Source organism: Lissotriton vulgaris, chromosome 8, assembly GCF_964263255.1.
Source record: "Lissotriton vulgaris chromosome 8, aLisVul1.2, whole genome shotgun sequence".
NCBI lineage: Eukaryota > Metazoa > Chordata > Amphibia > Caudata > Salamandridae > Lissotriton > Lissotriton vulgaris.
Window position 1 is genome coordinate 511626911 of NC_141696.1, and position 16797 is coordinate 511643707.

At 45.8% G+C, this 16797-nt stretch overlaps 1 protein-coding gene across 2 annotated transcripts in view; it reads left to right on the top strand.

Annotated features, from left to right (window-relative positions):
- CTPS2 (CTP synthase 2) overlaps positions 1-16797 on the top strand; it is a 1454337-nt gene that overhangs the window by 633903 nt on the left and 803637 nt on the right. For both annotated transcript variants that reach the window (XM_086934328.1, XM_086934329.1), the window contains exon 10: positions 5888-5976. In XM_086934328.1, the coding sequence (XP_086790454.1) occupies positions 5888-5976 (89 nt within the window). The remainder of the gene's footprint in view (positions 1-5887; positions 5977-16797) is intronic.

Here is a 16797-nt window from a genome sequence, read left to right on the forward strand (position 1 = left end):
CCAAGTGTCACCAAGTCATTGCCCCCCAGGTGTACTATGATTACAGATGGCGGTGACCTCTGCTGCCCTAAGAGACCCTCAACAAAAGATTCGAACTGGTCAATACAGAGCCCGCCCCTTCCGTGGAAGGCCACTCTGTACCCGTATTCCCCAGCTGCGTGAGTCACGTCACCTGCTTTGAATACGTCCCCGGCCCGCCTCACGTATGAGTGGCCCACGACCCACACCACTCTCTCCTCAGCAGGCGATCCATGACCACTGGTCCCCTGGTGCTGGGCCGACTGCAAATTCCGCCCCGCATGATATGCTCGCGAAACTGTAAATCAAACAGAAGACAAGAAGCGTGAGTGCATGTAACTTGACTTCACAACATGTGCAATTGCACATACCTTTTAAAACAATTCGAGGACCATCGTCCTAACTGTTTCACCTCTTCCGCACTCTGACCCCTGGCTGTAGCCTCAGTAGCAGCCCCTATCCTAAAGGAGTGGGTCCCAAAATCGCTCGGTCCATGCCCGCCGCCGCGATTGTCAGTGCTAGCACCCTCTGGAACTGAAACCTCGTCAGTGGGGTGGCATCGATGTGCCTCAGCAAACTCCCCCCCATGTATCCGCCCTCAGTGCCAAGTATTCCTCAATGCACCTTATCGGGCACGTGGGGGACCCTCGCATGCGCTGGACAACAACACTGTTTCCCATAGTTCCCTGGTCAGTTTTGGACCTAGCTATCGTGACTGCCATTGAATCACCCCTAATTAGGATGTGATCCCTGCACAAGCCTCCCTCCACATCTTTCTTATTCCTTGCGACCAGTTCGCTCACCCCATGGAACGCTAATGCGAAAGCTGCCCGGAACAGAACTGCTTCGAATTGGGAGGAGCATGTGGTGACTAGTTTCGCCATGAGTAGGGACAACCTTTCTAAGCCAATCGGGCGCCTCTCGTCTTGCTTACGACCCTCGAGGTCGCTGCCAGCCACGAAGGGCTATCTTCACAAAAAAGGAACCCGTTGGGTTTTTTATGCCATGCACCTGCGCCATGAATGAAATGGCCACCCTATGCCTATTGGCCGTCGCCGCTGATCGGCCTTCCCTGTGCAGTGCTACCAGGAACCCTAGAAAGGAATCCTCCTGACCCCAGTTCTGATACCCTGTCGGACCCAAAAATGCACAATAGGAACGAAACGCTCCTTCGTATGCCTTCCTCGTCCTGGGGGCTAAGCTTGCTGCCACGAGGTCTTGTAATCCGGGGCACCGACTAGCCAGAGTGCTTCGGGGAATGGTGCCGCCGCTAGGTCCGCTGTAGGTAGATAACCCCTGAACGCCTGCATATGTGAACGAAAGAGTGCATCAGCCGCATGATTCAGAACACCCGGCACATGTTTCGCCCTGAACTGTACATACAGTCTCATGCAAAGCAGCACAACTTCCTTTAACAATCTCAAGATCCATTTGCAGCGTGCTGCCTGATTGTTAATGCATTCGACAACAGTCATATTGTCAGACCAAAATACTACAGAGCGGTCTCTGAACTCGTCCGGCCATGCCATCAGAGCAACAAAAATAGGGAATAGCTCGAGGAACCCTATGTTACCTGTGAGACCGCTGGTGTGCCACCACGTCGGCCATGTTTGCGCCGACCATCGATTACCAAAGATGGCGCCGAATCCCACGCTCCCCGCCGAGTCAGTCCACAAAACCAGCTCGTCCGAAGACGCTGGCGGCTTGTTCCACACTACTCGACCGTTGAAGTCCGCCAGAAATGCCAACCAGATGCGCATATCCTGGCGAACCTCTGCAGACAGTCTCGTGCGGTGGTGTCCCTCCTTGAGACCAACCATAGCTTGTGCAATAGAGCATGAAAAAGGGCGGGCCATTGGTATCACTCTCAAGGCAAAGTTAAGCTGACCCACTGCTTGCTGTAGCTGGTGCAGGGTCACCTTCTCCTTACTAAGGCATAGTTCCAGGGAAGCCCTAAATTTAGCTACCTTTCCCACTGGCAAACGGAAACATCCCTCCACAGAATCGAGCTCAATTCCCAGAAACTCGAGTGTAGTAGATGGTCCGACCGTCTTACCTGGTACCAATGGCACTCCAAACTCCCCCATGAGAGTGCAAAAGTCCTGTAGCGCCTGCGCACATTCCGTGTCGCCGGCTGCTCCCAAGAACAGAAAGTCATCCAGGTAATGCATAACATGCCTATGCCCTGTGGCCTCGGTGAATGCCCACTCCAAAAAACAGCTGAATGTTTCAAAATAGGCACAAGAAATGGAGCAACCCATCGGCATGCATTTATCCATGTAATAACGTCCTTGGAACACAAAACCTAGCAAACGCTGATCCTGTGGGTGTACCGGGAGCAACCGGAACGCTGATTCGATATCCGATTTCGCCATCAGCGCCCCGGGGCCCAGGCGATTTAACATGGTGACGGCATCATCGAATGATGCGTACCGCACCGAACAGACTTCTGGGTCAATAGCATAGTTTACTGAGAAACCCCTTGGAGCAGACAGATTATGGATCAGCCTAAATTCCCCCGGGTCTTTTTTGGGGACTACCCCTAATGGGGAACAGATGAAATTTGCTACTGGCGGGTGCTGAAATGGGCCAGCGATTCGGCCTAGGGTCACCTCTTTAGCGATTTTCCTCTCCACCACACCTGGATTATGTTGTGCCGAAAGCTGGTTTTTACAAAAAGGTTCCCCACGAAAATCCCCCGCCGGGATGTGGAAGCAATATAAGAATCCCTTCCTCAACACCCCAGCAGAGACATAATCAGGGTATTTGTTTAACCACGGAGTCATAGCCATGAAATCAACGGGAGTGGGCAATTGTACACAACAATCCCCCTCAGTCTTGTTTGGACCCTCCTCTACCTCCCGACCCGCCATTTTTTGACCTGCATGAACTCTCCGGGTGCGAGGAATTCCCACAACCCGCACATGCATGTTTGAACTTACATGCCCCTAGCGGTCTGGCACAGTTGCCTCTATTGAAGCCCCAACAGACCCCCCGCTTTCCACCATTCCCGCCGGTTCGCGGCTGTTGATCGCCACCGGCGCCTGCTCGAAAGGGCACCGCAGGCTGCTGGCGGGAAAACCCCGACCCATTCCCACCTGGCGAGGACGTCCTCGCCGCGCCAGGCAGGAGCTGCTTCTGCCAAGAAATCGAGTCGAGGCAATCCCATGTCAGAGATGAATCATACTCTTTCGCTTTATGGAATTTCATGGAATTTCATGTCGTAACCCATCCATTCATTCCCCTCATATATTTCATAAAAATCCATTATACGTGCCTGATAACAAGACAATTCGGGCAATACCTCTGGCTTACGCTCGCCAATAATCGCAGTAAACATTGCAAAGGCCTTGGCCCAATTTGTTATTGTCTCATCCACCCTGAATCCCGCCATTTTGGCTCGCCAGACACTCGGGTGCCAATCTTTCTGTGTCTTAGCATACTCCATCTTGCGATGGTCAGTCAACAACGAAAACATATTAACATATTTGTCTGCCCATATCAATTCTTTCGTGGCCAACGGGATATGTTGAACCACTCTCTCCCGTCTTGAGGGCAATGAGCCCTCCCCCGCCACTGGCAAATCGAGCTTACCCGGTTCGGTCGTTGTTCCCGCCGTTTTCTCGATGCCACTTGCCGGTCCTTCCGGGGTCACCTGTGGGGAGACAAGAGGGAGATTCGCCTTCGCGGCATCTCGTGACTGCCGCAACTGCTGGATTAGTAACTTGGCCTCTTCGGCCGTGTCTCCGGGCACCGTAGCACCCCCTGCCTTTTTGTTGAGCCATGCGGCCAACTGGGCGGCCAATTCGGGAGGCATGTCCCCGTCGTTGGCGGGCGTAATCACACCCGGAATCAGTTGACCCGCGTCTGGGGTTGGTACTGGGGCATCAGCTGGTATGGCAGGGCTGACCGGGGTTACCTCAGGGAGCGGAACCTCCCCTGCCGCCGCCCTCCTCTTGACCCGTTTCCCTCTACCCTCGGGGACAACTCCCAGCAATGCCGGGCCTATTACCTTCTTCCATATGTATGAAGCGTTTTTCTTGTCGCAAACGCTGCTAATCGGAAATTCGCAGCGTTTGCGACAAGAAAACCGTGAAATGCGATGTATGAAATTATCGCATCGCAAATGTTAAGGAATCGCAACATTTGCGATTCCTTAAAATTGCACAAGCATTTAGGAAATCGCAAAATGCGATTTCCTAAATGATATGTATGAAATATTTAAAAATTGCGATTTTGGATTAAGATGTCGCAAATTACCACAAACTTGTAGTTGGTGGTAAATTGCGAATTCTTTTAAAAAAGCATTTTTTTTTTAAAAAAAAGGTGCCATGTGACGCTTATGTGCGCCATATGCGCACACATGTCATTTTCAGGGGTGCAGCAGGGTGTTCTTGAGACACCCCTGCACCCTGGAAAATTCGCAAAATTTGCGATTAGCAAATTGCTAATCGCAATTTTGCCTTTCATTTCTATGGGCCCTTAGAAATGAATGGGATGTATTCCTTATTTGCGAATTCGCAACTTGCGAATTCGCAAATAAGGAATTATTGGAAATCGCTAAAAAATTGCGATTATTTACATACATACCGTTTTGCGATTTCCAAATAGCGATTCCTTAAAATTCGCTATTTGGAATTCGCAAAACGATAGAATGATACATATGGCCCTCAGTTTGGAAATTGCACATTTTGATTTGCGAATGTGAATAGTACATTAGACGCCACGGGGCAGATGTACAAAACAATTTTGTGGTCAGAAAAGGACTTATCCGCAGATGTACTTATAGCAAATTGTGATTTGGTAACATGTTACCGAATCACAGTTTGGTTTAGTGATATTTGGAAGGGGTGTCCCTTCCAAATGCAGATTTGCAGTGGTTTATATGAATGTTTTGCGACTGACTTAAGGTTGCAAAAGTTTCATATTTTACCGATACCTCGAAGGAGATGGTAACCAGTCGCAAATGGGAAGGGGTCCCCAAGGGATGCCATTCCCCTTTGTGAATGTAGGATCAAACATTTTTAAGAGCAGGCAATGAAACTTAAATGTGTTATTCAATTTTTTTAGCTGCATCCTATTTTTCCTTTAAGGAAAAAAAAATTGCATTTAAAAAAAGAAAGGTCGCTTTATAAAAAAGCCATCACAGACAGTGGCGTAGCTAGAGGGGGTGGTCCTCCCCAGGCGGTACGAGTTTTGGGGGTGGCTCTTACCTGCCGTCTCGGGGCAGCAATTGCAAGCATCACCCTGCTCCTCAATGTGTTTGCAGCGGGCGGCAAACGCAGAAAACCCGCAAGCCCCCTCCCCTCTCTTCACTGCGGCCGCCGTGGGCAGCAAAGGCAGGGACCATCATGGGCGGCCAAAGGGCTAGCTACGCCACTGAGCACTGACATGGTGGTCTGTGTACCCCAGCAGGCCACTATCATTGTGATTTCTGTAATTCCTAATGGGTTCCCTAACTGCGACCTACCTCATTTATATTCATTAGATTGGTCGATTTGCAATCGACTAGGAATCACTATGCAAAAAGTATACATATTTGTACATTTGAAATTACAGTTTCCTAATTGCGTTTCGGTATGATTCACAAATAGGAAATCGCAATCCCTACATTTAGATGGCCCCTAGTTTGTTTGCAGATAAACTCCCTTACCCTGTGGGATATTAATGCACCTACTGCGCCCATGTACTCGCCATTACTTCTTTGTGTTGTATTGCCTACTCCTCAAGATTTACAATCTGTGTTGCCTCAATTTCTCTTTGTGCTCTACAGACGATATGATAATGCCACATTTTTGTAGGGGATCCAATCCTGAGACAACTATGTGTGTTGTATTTATGATTTGCTTTTTCTGTTTTACTTCCACAGTACATTGACTCAGTGGAGCTGGAAGAATCCACAAAAAATGAAGATCCTGTGAAATATCACAAGGCTTGGGAAAAGTTATGTAAAGCCGAGTGAGTGCTTTCCTTGAACATTTCAAAAGTTATAACACCATGGAAGGGTGTAGTTATTATCCTTTTTTATTTTCCTCACAAATATATTGTTTAATTGTTTAAAAAATGCTAAATTAGATTTGTATCCATACCGTTTCGTATGCAGATTATTTATTTTTCGTATTTATGTGTTTACATTTTATTATAGCTCACCATTTGCAAAGTATCACAAGGTTAGATCAGAAATTTCGTATATAAACATTCCGAACCTGCCACTGACAATTCAACGCATTTTAGTCAACCAAATCGCATAATCCTAATATCTTCGATGTATGAAGGTGCCATATCTCTTGGGAGAGGGAATTTTATAATTTCGTAACTCACAAGCCAAATAACCTCCACTTAGGGAAGATTTGCGCGAAGTTTATCTTCTGAGCCAGATGCTTTCTTAAGATCTTTTAGGTCTAACTAGTGACTTTGTGAGCTGAAATAACTGCCACTCCTAACAGTTTTTGCTTATGTTAGTGTACACTCATTGAATGGTAATTACGATCTTGCTCGAAACCAGTGTACTTCCTTCTACTCTTATCTCATAGTGCTTTCCACCTGTACTGCGGCACAATTGAGAGATTTCAACCTCACCACTGGTTTTAACTAAATCCCTTATAGAGAGATTAAAGCATCCACCTTCACTGATAATGGGTGATAAAGACAGACTAATAACTCAGAGGAGGAATTTATTGGAGCTAGCTGAGTTCCAAGATGGATGTGCATTGTCTGGACTCTGCCCAGTTCTATCCTTGAGGTCTGATTCTGGCTCATGGAGTGAGGTGAGGGCTTGGTGGTGAGGGCCATTGGCCTGTGTATGGTGCTGTCTCTCCCTGTGGCATCTAACCCGCTGTCTAGCCTTGTGGTGCCCATACACTGATGAAGCGCATAGGGTCTCCTGAGGCAGCAAAAGTTGCAGCTTGGGCTCAGAACCCCATGGTTGATGACAGAGGGAGAGTGGCAACCTTGGGAGCTGTCTTTGACCCCCCTGATTGAAAACCAGCGACAAGTGGATAACTGTGATAAAACGAATATGTTGAAGTTAGGTCAGGGGAACTAGCACCGGGCAGGTCCCAGATGTATCTTGACCAGATACCCCTTCTTTCTGATAGTTGTCAACATTAAATACAGTGGGTAGTGGTGGTTCTCCAATTATTTCTATCCATAATGCTTCATATAGATAAGATGAAGAGTGCTAAGGGGAAACAGATTTCTTTGCCCGAGACCATCATTGTTGGGGGATCTAAGTGGGCTGAATTGCAGGCGATTGGTGTTGTGGGGTCCCTGCTTTCACAAGGAGAAGGCCTGATGAAGACAAGGTTTCAAGAGGTGAAGTGGTCAATCTACAAGGTGCTTTGAGGCAAGAATGGCTTTTATGGTAGTAGCTCTAGACTCTGAGAAATGGAATTACTGAAAGGGAGTGTGATATCGTCAGGATTAAACACAAGGTTACATAGATGTGTCAGTAACTGCGAGAATGCAGTGACTGGTCCTGTGGGGCCCAACAGTTTGTGGACTGCGCTGTCCTAACAGTTGCCTTTCTAGAGTCTAAAGGTTACAACTTTGGAGAATGGAGCAAAAGCTGCCAGAATCCAAGTCTTGGGATGGTCTCTATTGGCAAAAGATAATGAGCTCTGTGACAAGATGAATAAATGAAGTTAGCATGACTTCAGTGACCTTTGTAAGCCTCATCGAACCTAGAGTATGGCTGGCAATTGTTTTATATTTCAGAGTTCTTAATCTTACCAAGATAATAGGCTATATGGAAGTTGCGTTTATACTTTTTTTCATCTCTCTGTCATACCTCTTCTCCCTTCTTGTTAGAACCTGAAGTCTTTACTTTCAAAATCTATGCTGGGCCTTTAACTGATGAGTGGAGCACAACGGACTGTGTTATTTACTGTTTTTTTATGTGCCTGCTGCTTCACTTGTATTTAATAAAAATGCACACCTAAACAGGGTAATACACTCTTTAAAACAGCCCAAAAGCACAACTATAGCCTCAGAAACCTTTTCATACTATCACAGCATGTGGACGTGCCACGTAAGAAATCGGCCTGTTACTTAAGAGGGATGGAAGCCCAACTGAAATAATAAACACCATCCTCGTCAGGGTGAAACACAAGAAATCACTAAATTAACCTGATCTTAACCCTCTGGCAGCTTGGTTCAAAAGCTGTAAGGCTTAATTTAGAGGCAATATATAAAGTGTTTATGAAGTTCTCAAACAGTGATAAATTGTAAACACATCACAAGGAAAAGCCCAAACCAATTAAAAAAAATAGAGTAACTTTTAATGAATAGGATGACACCAGCACGACCAAAAAATCCAATCAATAGAACACTAGATATGGATTGAAATGTTTTTGTGTGAAAATAGCACATAAAACACAAAGTGACAGTCGTGATTATCCTAGCAACATGCCATTATTGTTGGTAAATTATTGCTCCCTCTATTGGGATTTTGTGCTAAGTAAATAAAAATATTTTTCAGTTTCAAAACAATTGAAACAGTTATCTTCAAATGCACTTAAACCCTGTCTGGTCAGGCAAATTAATATTCCTTCCACAATTTTGTCTCGATTTTGTGTTGTAACTGTTTCGTTTACTTATAACCTGTTTAGTCAGGAAAGCCGAATTGTGGCACAATACATTTTCAAATTTTTATATTTTTATATTGTTCGATAACTTTATTTCGGCCACCGAGGACCATAAAAGTACATATAAAACATCTAATACAAAGTTTTAGGTAATAAATAAAAATGTCATTAAAAATATAATATGTATACAGTTTTTCAAATACATACAATGCTATAGAAGGATAAAATGAGAATTAAACTTATTTTTCATTATCGAACGTCCTGATAGGAATAAAACAGTCAACTCAAGCTAGACACTGGGGACAGTAATACATTTCCTGCATTTGTGCCACATTGCATTCAAGAATCGGAAAACTGCAAAAACTATTGGCCGGTGCGTATCGTATTTCAGCACCCTGAATGCATGTACACACTGCCAAAAACCCATATTTCTGCAGATTGCAATAAGCCAGTGCTTGCGTGAACCCTGGTACGCGGGGCAAAAGAAAAGTACATGGACTTCATCCTCTAGGCAGGAACCACAGGCAGGGCATTCCCCACTCGAAGCTCTATCCCATTTACTGGTAAGAGCTCGGAGTGCAAGAGTGCCGAATCTGAATTGCATATAGAGTTTACATGCTACCTTTTATAAACTTCTTTAACATTGAGGAACTCAATGGTCAATCTGCCCCCCTATGAACTGTCATGCAGGGATGCTAGATTGTGGTTCTCATAGTGGCGTTTCAAATCAGCTTTAGATATCACCGGGCAAGTAACTTCTGGAGTTTCCCAAAGATCCACTAGGCCCAACCTACAAGTAGTTAGCTTTAAGTGGGACAGCCACCTGATGTTCTTACTTCTCAGTGCTTCCCAAATTTCAGCAAATTCATGTTTATAGCAATGGAGTTCCTTTATCGACCACAACCATTCCCAGTACAATAGCGGACGTAAAGGCATGACCTCCTCAATAGGGTGGAGCCCTAGGTCCATACGCAATGGTACAAGTGGGGTACTTACAGGGAGACCCAGGATATTCCTAACAAATGCGTGTTCCACCTTGGCAAGGGTTTGTGATTTCTCATGCCCCCACAACTCGGCCCCATATAGAGCTGCCGGTCTGGCCTGGACACTATAAATTTCAATTACTGGGGCTCTAGGCTTATATTCAGACACTCTATGCAGCTTTTGGATCCCACCCACCACCTTAGATAGCTTAAGTACGGCTTTTGCCAGCTGCAAATCCCATTCCAAATGTTCTCCCAAGGTGATACCCAGATATTCAAATGTCTTCACTCTCTCCAATGGGGTTCCACCTAGGAGGGGGTTCGGGCGTGTCTGCCTCGGCGGGTTGAAGATCATGAACTTGGTTTTATCCAAGTTTATCTCCAGCCCCCTCGACGCACAGAAGTCGGCGAAGCCGTCAAGAATACGTTGGATGCCCGTTGATGTCTTGGACAACAACAAAGTGTCGTCCGCGAACATCAGAGCGGGCACCCTACCGGTGGCTAGTCTCGGGTAAACGATATTCATAACTCCCAGAAGGTGGTCAACAATCCATTTATATAAAGACAAAAAAGGGTGGGAGCCAGGACACAGCCCTGGCGCACCCCTTGGTTGACGGGGAAGCGGTCGGACAGTTCCCCATACTTTTCACACCTTACCCGAGCATAATTACCAGGGTGGAGTCTCATTAAAACGTTAAGTAAATACCGTGGTATGCCCAAATCCTGCAAAACACTCCACAGTTTGTTTCTAGGTATCAGGTCGAATGCCGACCGCAGGTCCACAAAGATCATGTAGAGGCTGCCACCCTCTACAGTCACTGTTTTCCAATAAAGGACCTGCAGTCTGAATAGCTGATCCACCGTCGATGTACCCTGCCTAAAACCAGCCTGGAAAGGGGATAAAATCTCGTTGTCCTCCATCCAGCTCTGAATTCTTCCTAAAATGATTCGACCCATCAGTTTTTGCGTCACATCTATAAGGCTAATTGGCCTATAGAGTGACGGTTTGAGGGGACATCCTTTCTTAAAGACAGGTATGATTTTGGCACCCCGCCAAGCGTCCGGGGGTTCCATACCGTTTAATATAGCATTAAAAAGAACGTATAAATTAGGAACCCATATTTTCGGTTCAGAACGATAAAGATCTCCTGGGATCTTATCCAAACCAGGGGCCTTGTTTGGAGCTAACTTCAAAATGGCAGACTCTACCTCCTTTACTGTAATATCCCAAGCCATCTCTAATCGATTAACATGGGCTGGGCTAGGGTAAACGTTCTCAGAGCCCTTATCGCTCACGGAGAAGTACAGGGCCCCAAAATGCACTTCCCAGGCCGAGGCAGCTATATTTGGTTCATTGGCCAGAGTCCCAGCCCTGCTTCCACAGCTAACAATTGTCCAAAAGGATTTAAAATCTTTGGACTTGAGTGCGATTCTAAGATCTTCCCAGTTGTCTGCCTCCCACTCTTTTCTCCCCCTCCGAATAGCTTGCTTATGTAGACGGCGACAGACCTTGATACTGGTTTTGTCATTTGACTTGACCGCAAGAAGCAGGTCCGTTTTGGCTTCCCTACAGTGTACATTGTACTAGGGGCTCACTGTAACTATTTTTTCCTTTGGTTTTCCTTCAGAACAAAACACACCAGAGAGATTCTGAATAAGCCTGAGATGTATTTTTAAGGGCGCTTCTCCGGTCCCAAGATGCATGACTGTCCAACATCTCACCCATGTTGCTCAAGTAGGGCAGGGACCTTTGGTAAACATCAGCGAGTTTGTCTAAGGAGCCTATTATCTGTGGCCACTTGACTCTCCTCCTATTATTTGTTAGAAGGAGGGGCGGACCAACTTGGTTTTGGTCAGACACTAAATTTGGGAGGATTATGGTCACTATCTTTCCTGTCATGAATTGTAAAGTCCAGGACCATTCCCCAATTTCTTTGTTCAACCAGGATACAATCCAAGATGGAATTGTGACCTTCTCTGTTGAATGTCATACGGCCAGGTCTATCAGATGTGGTCCTGCCGTTACAAGCTCTAAGGGAGGACACAAGTGTTAATTAATTGATTTGTAATTCTAGTGGGGTCCAGGCTCTAACTACCCGAATCTGGGGTTCCGGGACATGCCAGTGTTGATCCTCGTCCTCTGGGTCATCTTGGGTGGAAACAGTGAGCGGCTCAAACTGGCAATTAAATTCACCACCCACAATTTGAATAATTGACAGATCAAGGGTTGGAATGAACTGCCTAAGCTGCTCAATAGTGCCAGACTCCTTCACACTCAGGGTTGGTCTTGAGTAGATGTTTATGAAAGCAGTTTGTATGTTTTCTGGGGATGTGAGAAGAACACACTGCACATCTTGTGACCCAGTAGGAATCTCAACAGCATGGGCCCTCAGATGAGTACCAACCTAGATGCTCAGACACCCTGATGGTCTTCCCCTTCCCTTCGATGTTGCCAGTACACTAAAGGTAGAATACCCCCGCCTTGAAGTGTCGGTCAGCGCCCAAGTTTCCTGGCAGAGGCAGACATCATTTTGCTCCACGAATGCTCCCATTTCTGGGCACAACAGTTTATTTTTTATTCCTGCCACATTCCAGGAGAGAATTTTAATCAAATCCTTTATTACACCCGCCCCGGTAATGGTTGCCACCCCATCTAACTTGGCCCCTGAAGTGGTCAATTCCTCATCTATATTACCAATGTGGGTTTGACCGATTTCTTCTCCCTAACACCTGATCGTGGTTCCCACATCCTCATTTGCCACTACGCCTCTAACACCCCCCGAAATAGATAGATGGGGAGTTCCAGTCTCTGTGCAAATTCCCTGATTACCTGCCTTAATCCGATTACCCACACACTCTGGGTCCTTCCTAGCTAACAGTTACTCCTTGGGACTGGGTACTTTAATGGGCCACATGGAGTAATCTGAGGGGCTATGGGCCATACATAGGCCCTCTGCTTCATAATTAAGAGACTGGAGTGGGCCAGTGGTTTGCCGCCAATCTATCTGGTCTAGTACGCTAAATCTATTGCTCAGTGCCAACAAGTCACAACTGGGGGGGGGGTTGTTTTTATTCCGACCTAGGTACTTGTGAATCCTGTGGCCTAGTCCCTTGAGTCATTGTCCCTTGGATATCACGGCCTGCGCTTGGCTGTTGTCTTCTTGCCCTAGTAGTACTCAGATAGAAATGAGTCAGGGGGAGTGTTTGAATTTGTACGCCTTGAGAGCATGGTCTCCTGTTACAAATATAATCCACCACCATCCTATTCCTGAAATTTACCACTACACAGTCCTCCCTGATGTTTTTCACCTGTGGCCCTACCCATTCAACACGTTGCGCGAAAAGGATTTCACTTGATGCGTGCAGTGGCAGTGGCCTAGTATGGTTAAGCCAATGCATGCAATTGCTTTTAAGGTCCCCGTATTCCTCCCTTTTACCTTGGTCCAAGGCTGGGACCCCCGCGAGAACTATAACGTATGGGGCGGCCTCAGGGGGGAGATCCAAACATTTCAAATCTGTAGCTGAATGATCACTACTTACCCTCCTAATAGGTAGGTCTTGGGAGTTTGGTGCCCCTCCACCCCTCTCACACCCAGAAATTCTACTCCTATCATAATTGTTTGCAGAATTCTCTCTAGGCTGGACAACCCACTTCGATGTCGGGACACTTTATAAGTTGTTTATTTGCAAAACAGGTGGGTTACAAGGAACATTAACACTCCCTAGGGGCATTTCTATAATGACATTTGCATCAATGGTTTGAGCTACCCCTCGCTCCCCTGTAGCAGCTGTGTCTAAGTGTTCCAAACGTAACATTCTGTTCTCAATTGCATTAAGTCTCTCGTATAGTGGGCGGCAAGTCTCTAAGAAGAGATGATCCATTTTTACACAAAACTCCTCTCCTGATTCATAAAGAGGTGTAGCATTAATACTTGGAGAAGTTGTGGGCATTAGTTCCAACTGCTGATCGATTGCTGAGCTTTCTACAACCGTGGACATTGGGCCATCTCCAGCATTGTTGCGTTTCTGTATTTTGGCCTTCCTCATGTTTAGCGGAGCACCCCCTCTCTTCCTTCTAGCCACTACTTCCGCAGCTTCTGCACCCCTCTTGGAGCTAGTTGCGGATCTTGTATTTATTTTCCTGAGGGATGCACCCAAAATAACGGTCCTAGTAGCCACAGCCGGGACCGAAGAAGCAACAGGTGACACTGAGGATGGTTCAGCTTCCTCCCTAGCTGGAGGTCCTGGGGGTCTGGTTTCTACTAGGGCCTGGTGTAGACCCTCATTGCCTGCCCCCCTCGCTGGACTACCAGGTGAATCTAGCTGAATAGGTGATGGTGCCTGCGCCAACCATCCCAGAGATGACCTTATGTCAAAGTTAGGGTCTAGGGATAGCCTTTTTTCCGTAATATCAATTTGGTGGGTCAGCATGGATGATACCCTGATGAGGAACTGATCCAGTGATCCTATGAATGACCCCCCTGGAAATGATTTGCTTCCCTTTCCCACATTTACGGTTGCCATTGCTGGAGTCAAAACAACACTAGCTACTCACAGTGCAGGGGTGGATCTATCGCTAACACTATATAGCCCCTCTACACAAGGTCCCACAATGACTTGAAACTGACCTTGTCCGTTGCAGTATGCTGTAAACAAAAAAGGGAGACCCGTCCCGTCCTAGATCGTCCTAGAACGGGCTCAAACGGGCCCGCCCTTGGCCCAGGCTTCACCCGGCGCGCGTCCGTGCTGCGGAGATCCGCACTTCCCCAAATACTTCCGGTGTGGATAGGGGGTGGGGCGGTCTCCTGGCGCCCCGCAGCTCTCCCCGCAGCTCTCCTGACCTCTGGCAGCAAACAAACACAGGCGCATCGTCTCCCGCAAAGCGGGAGGCGCAAGGAGTTTTTACAATGCCCCGGTGTAGATGGGGGCGGGGCGGTCTCCTGACGGCCCCCGCAGCTCTCCTGACCTCTGGCAGTAAACAAACATGTGTGCAGCGTCTCCCGCGAAGCGGGAGGCGCAAGGAGTTTTTTAAATGCCCCGGTGTAGATGGGGGGCGGGGATGTCTCCTGACGGCCCCCGCAGCTCTCCCCGTAGCTCTCCTGACCTCTGGCAGCAAACAAACACGGTCCAAGCTTTTTAAAATATATAGTTCTTAAAGATGTACAAAAAGTTCTTCGTCCTGAGTTTACCCTAGAGGTGTTAAAGTCCTGAATGTCACAATATACTTCGACTCCTTTTGCTGAGAAGTTTGTCACGGTTTCCGCCCCTTTCAAGGTGCGGTACCTGTTCAATTGCTTAAAATCTCCGAGATTCCCAGTCACTGTTGTGCATTTTCCCCATATGTTTGGCAATAGCATTTGAACGATCCACATTCACAGTTGCTTTAATGTGTTCAAGAATCCGCTTTTTGATCTTGCATATGGTACTGCCTAAGTATTTTAAGTTACATGGGCACTCAACAATATTCACAACACATTTGCTCTTGCGGGTGATATGGGGCTTAATTTTCCACTTCATTCCTTTTTGGATATCCACTTCTATTTTTTGGGAGTGCGATTTTACAGGCTTTGCAGCTTTTACATGGCCAAAACCCTACTATTACAGTCCATGGTTTAGGATGTTTAATGCGGAAATGACTATCAGTGAGTTTGTCACCTAGGTTTTGAGCTCTCCTGTAAGTTACATTTGGAAGGTCCCCTAATAGTTCTGATATTATTGGGTCTAATCTTAGAATGCCCAAGTGTTTTTTTTTCAATCTGGTAAGCTCACTTGTTTCAGCTGTGTAAGTTGTTATTAATCTTATTTTTGTCAAGTCTTCTATATTGGTTGGTTTGGTTTCTGTTTTCTCTGAATTTCTGTCCAATTTGTGAAATTACCCTTTGAAACCTTTTTTTAACTACCTTTTTAGGGTAATTTCGCTTTTTTAATCGTGCTTGCATTGCTTTGCTGCTATTTTCAAATGTATCATTTGAGGAGCAGTTCCGGCGCACTCTTAAAAATTCTCCATATGGTATGTTCCATTTTCGATTAACAGGATGGAAACTGTTGCCATGGAGAATTGCTTTAGTAGCTGTTTTTTGCTGGTATAGTGTGGTTTGCATGGTATTCACCTCTATTTAAATTTCAATGTCCAAGAATTACATTTTGCTTTGGCTGATCTCATATGTGAACTGTAAGTTGGCCTCATTGTTGTTTAGAATTTAAAAATACTTGGCAAAATCTTCCTCAGACCCATCCCAGATGATAATTAGGACATCAATGAACCTCCACCATGACATTATTTTCTGTACATAAGTATCATTTTCACATTTCCAAGCTATTTTTTGTCCATACCAGCCCATTACTAAACTGGCAAAGTTTGGAGAAAAAGAAAAGCCCATGGCTGAACCTTTCATTTGTCTGTAGTATTTTTTATTGAATGAGAAAATATTGTTGTGTAGACAGAGTGAGATCATTTCTAACAACATAGCAGTATGTTTTTTATATTGGATGTTTTGTTCGCCTAAAAAAAACTGCATGCCTTTAATCCCATTTGGTATTCTATATTTGAATACAGGGAGACGATATCCATTAATATCAGCTCGTAAGTTAGATCTTTTACCATTGGAGTCAAAAAAATTATCTATGTAATTTGACATGGGCTCCGTTATTGAGCCATTTGCGGATATTATTTGACTGCCTGGTGGTTTGTGGAGAAGGCTTATGGACTTTTGGTAGGAAGTAAATAGTTGCTACCACTGGATTCTCAACTGTCAGGTATTTCTTCTCATCTTCATACATAAGTCCTTGGTCAAGCCATTCACAAAGGTGTTTGTTGATTGTCTCCCCAATTTCTTTTGTTGGGTTATTTGCCAATATTTTATAGTATGATTCATCCTGTAATTGGCAATTGGCTTCCTATATGTAATCTTCCTTATTTTGGATTACTACATTGCTGCCTTTGTCCACTGGCTTTATTTCAATTGATGGATCCTTTTATAACTCTTTTAGTGCAGTTCTTTCTAGTATTGTCAAGTTGTCTTTTATTTGCTTTTGATTGAGTTGGTATAAATCATGTATTACAGCCTCATGGAATACATCGATCTTATTTCGCCGGTGGCAAGGTTTGGGTAGAAATACGGTTTGGGTTTCTTTCCACTGGCTCCGTTCCCTAGTGAACTTCGACTCCTTCTGTCTTCTCAGACAGAAGGAGTCGAAGCATATTGTAACAT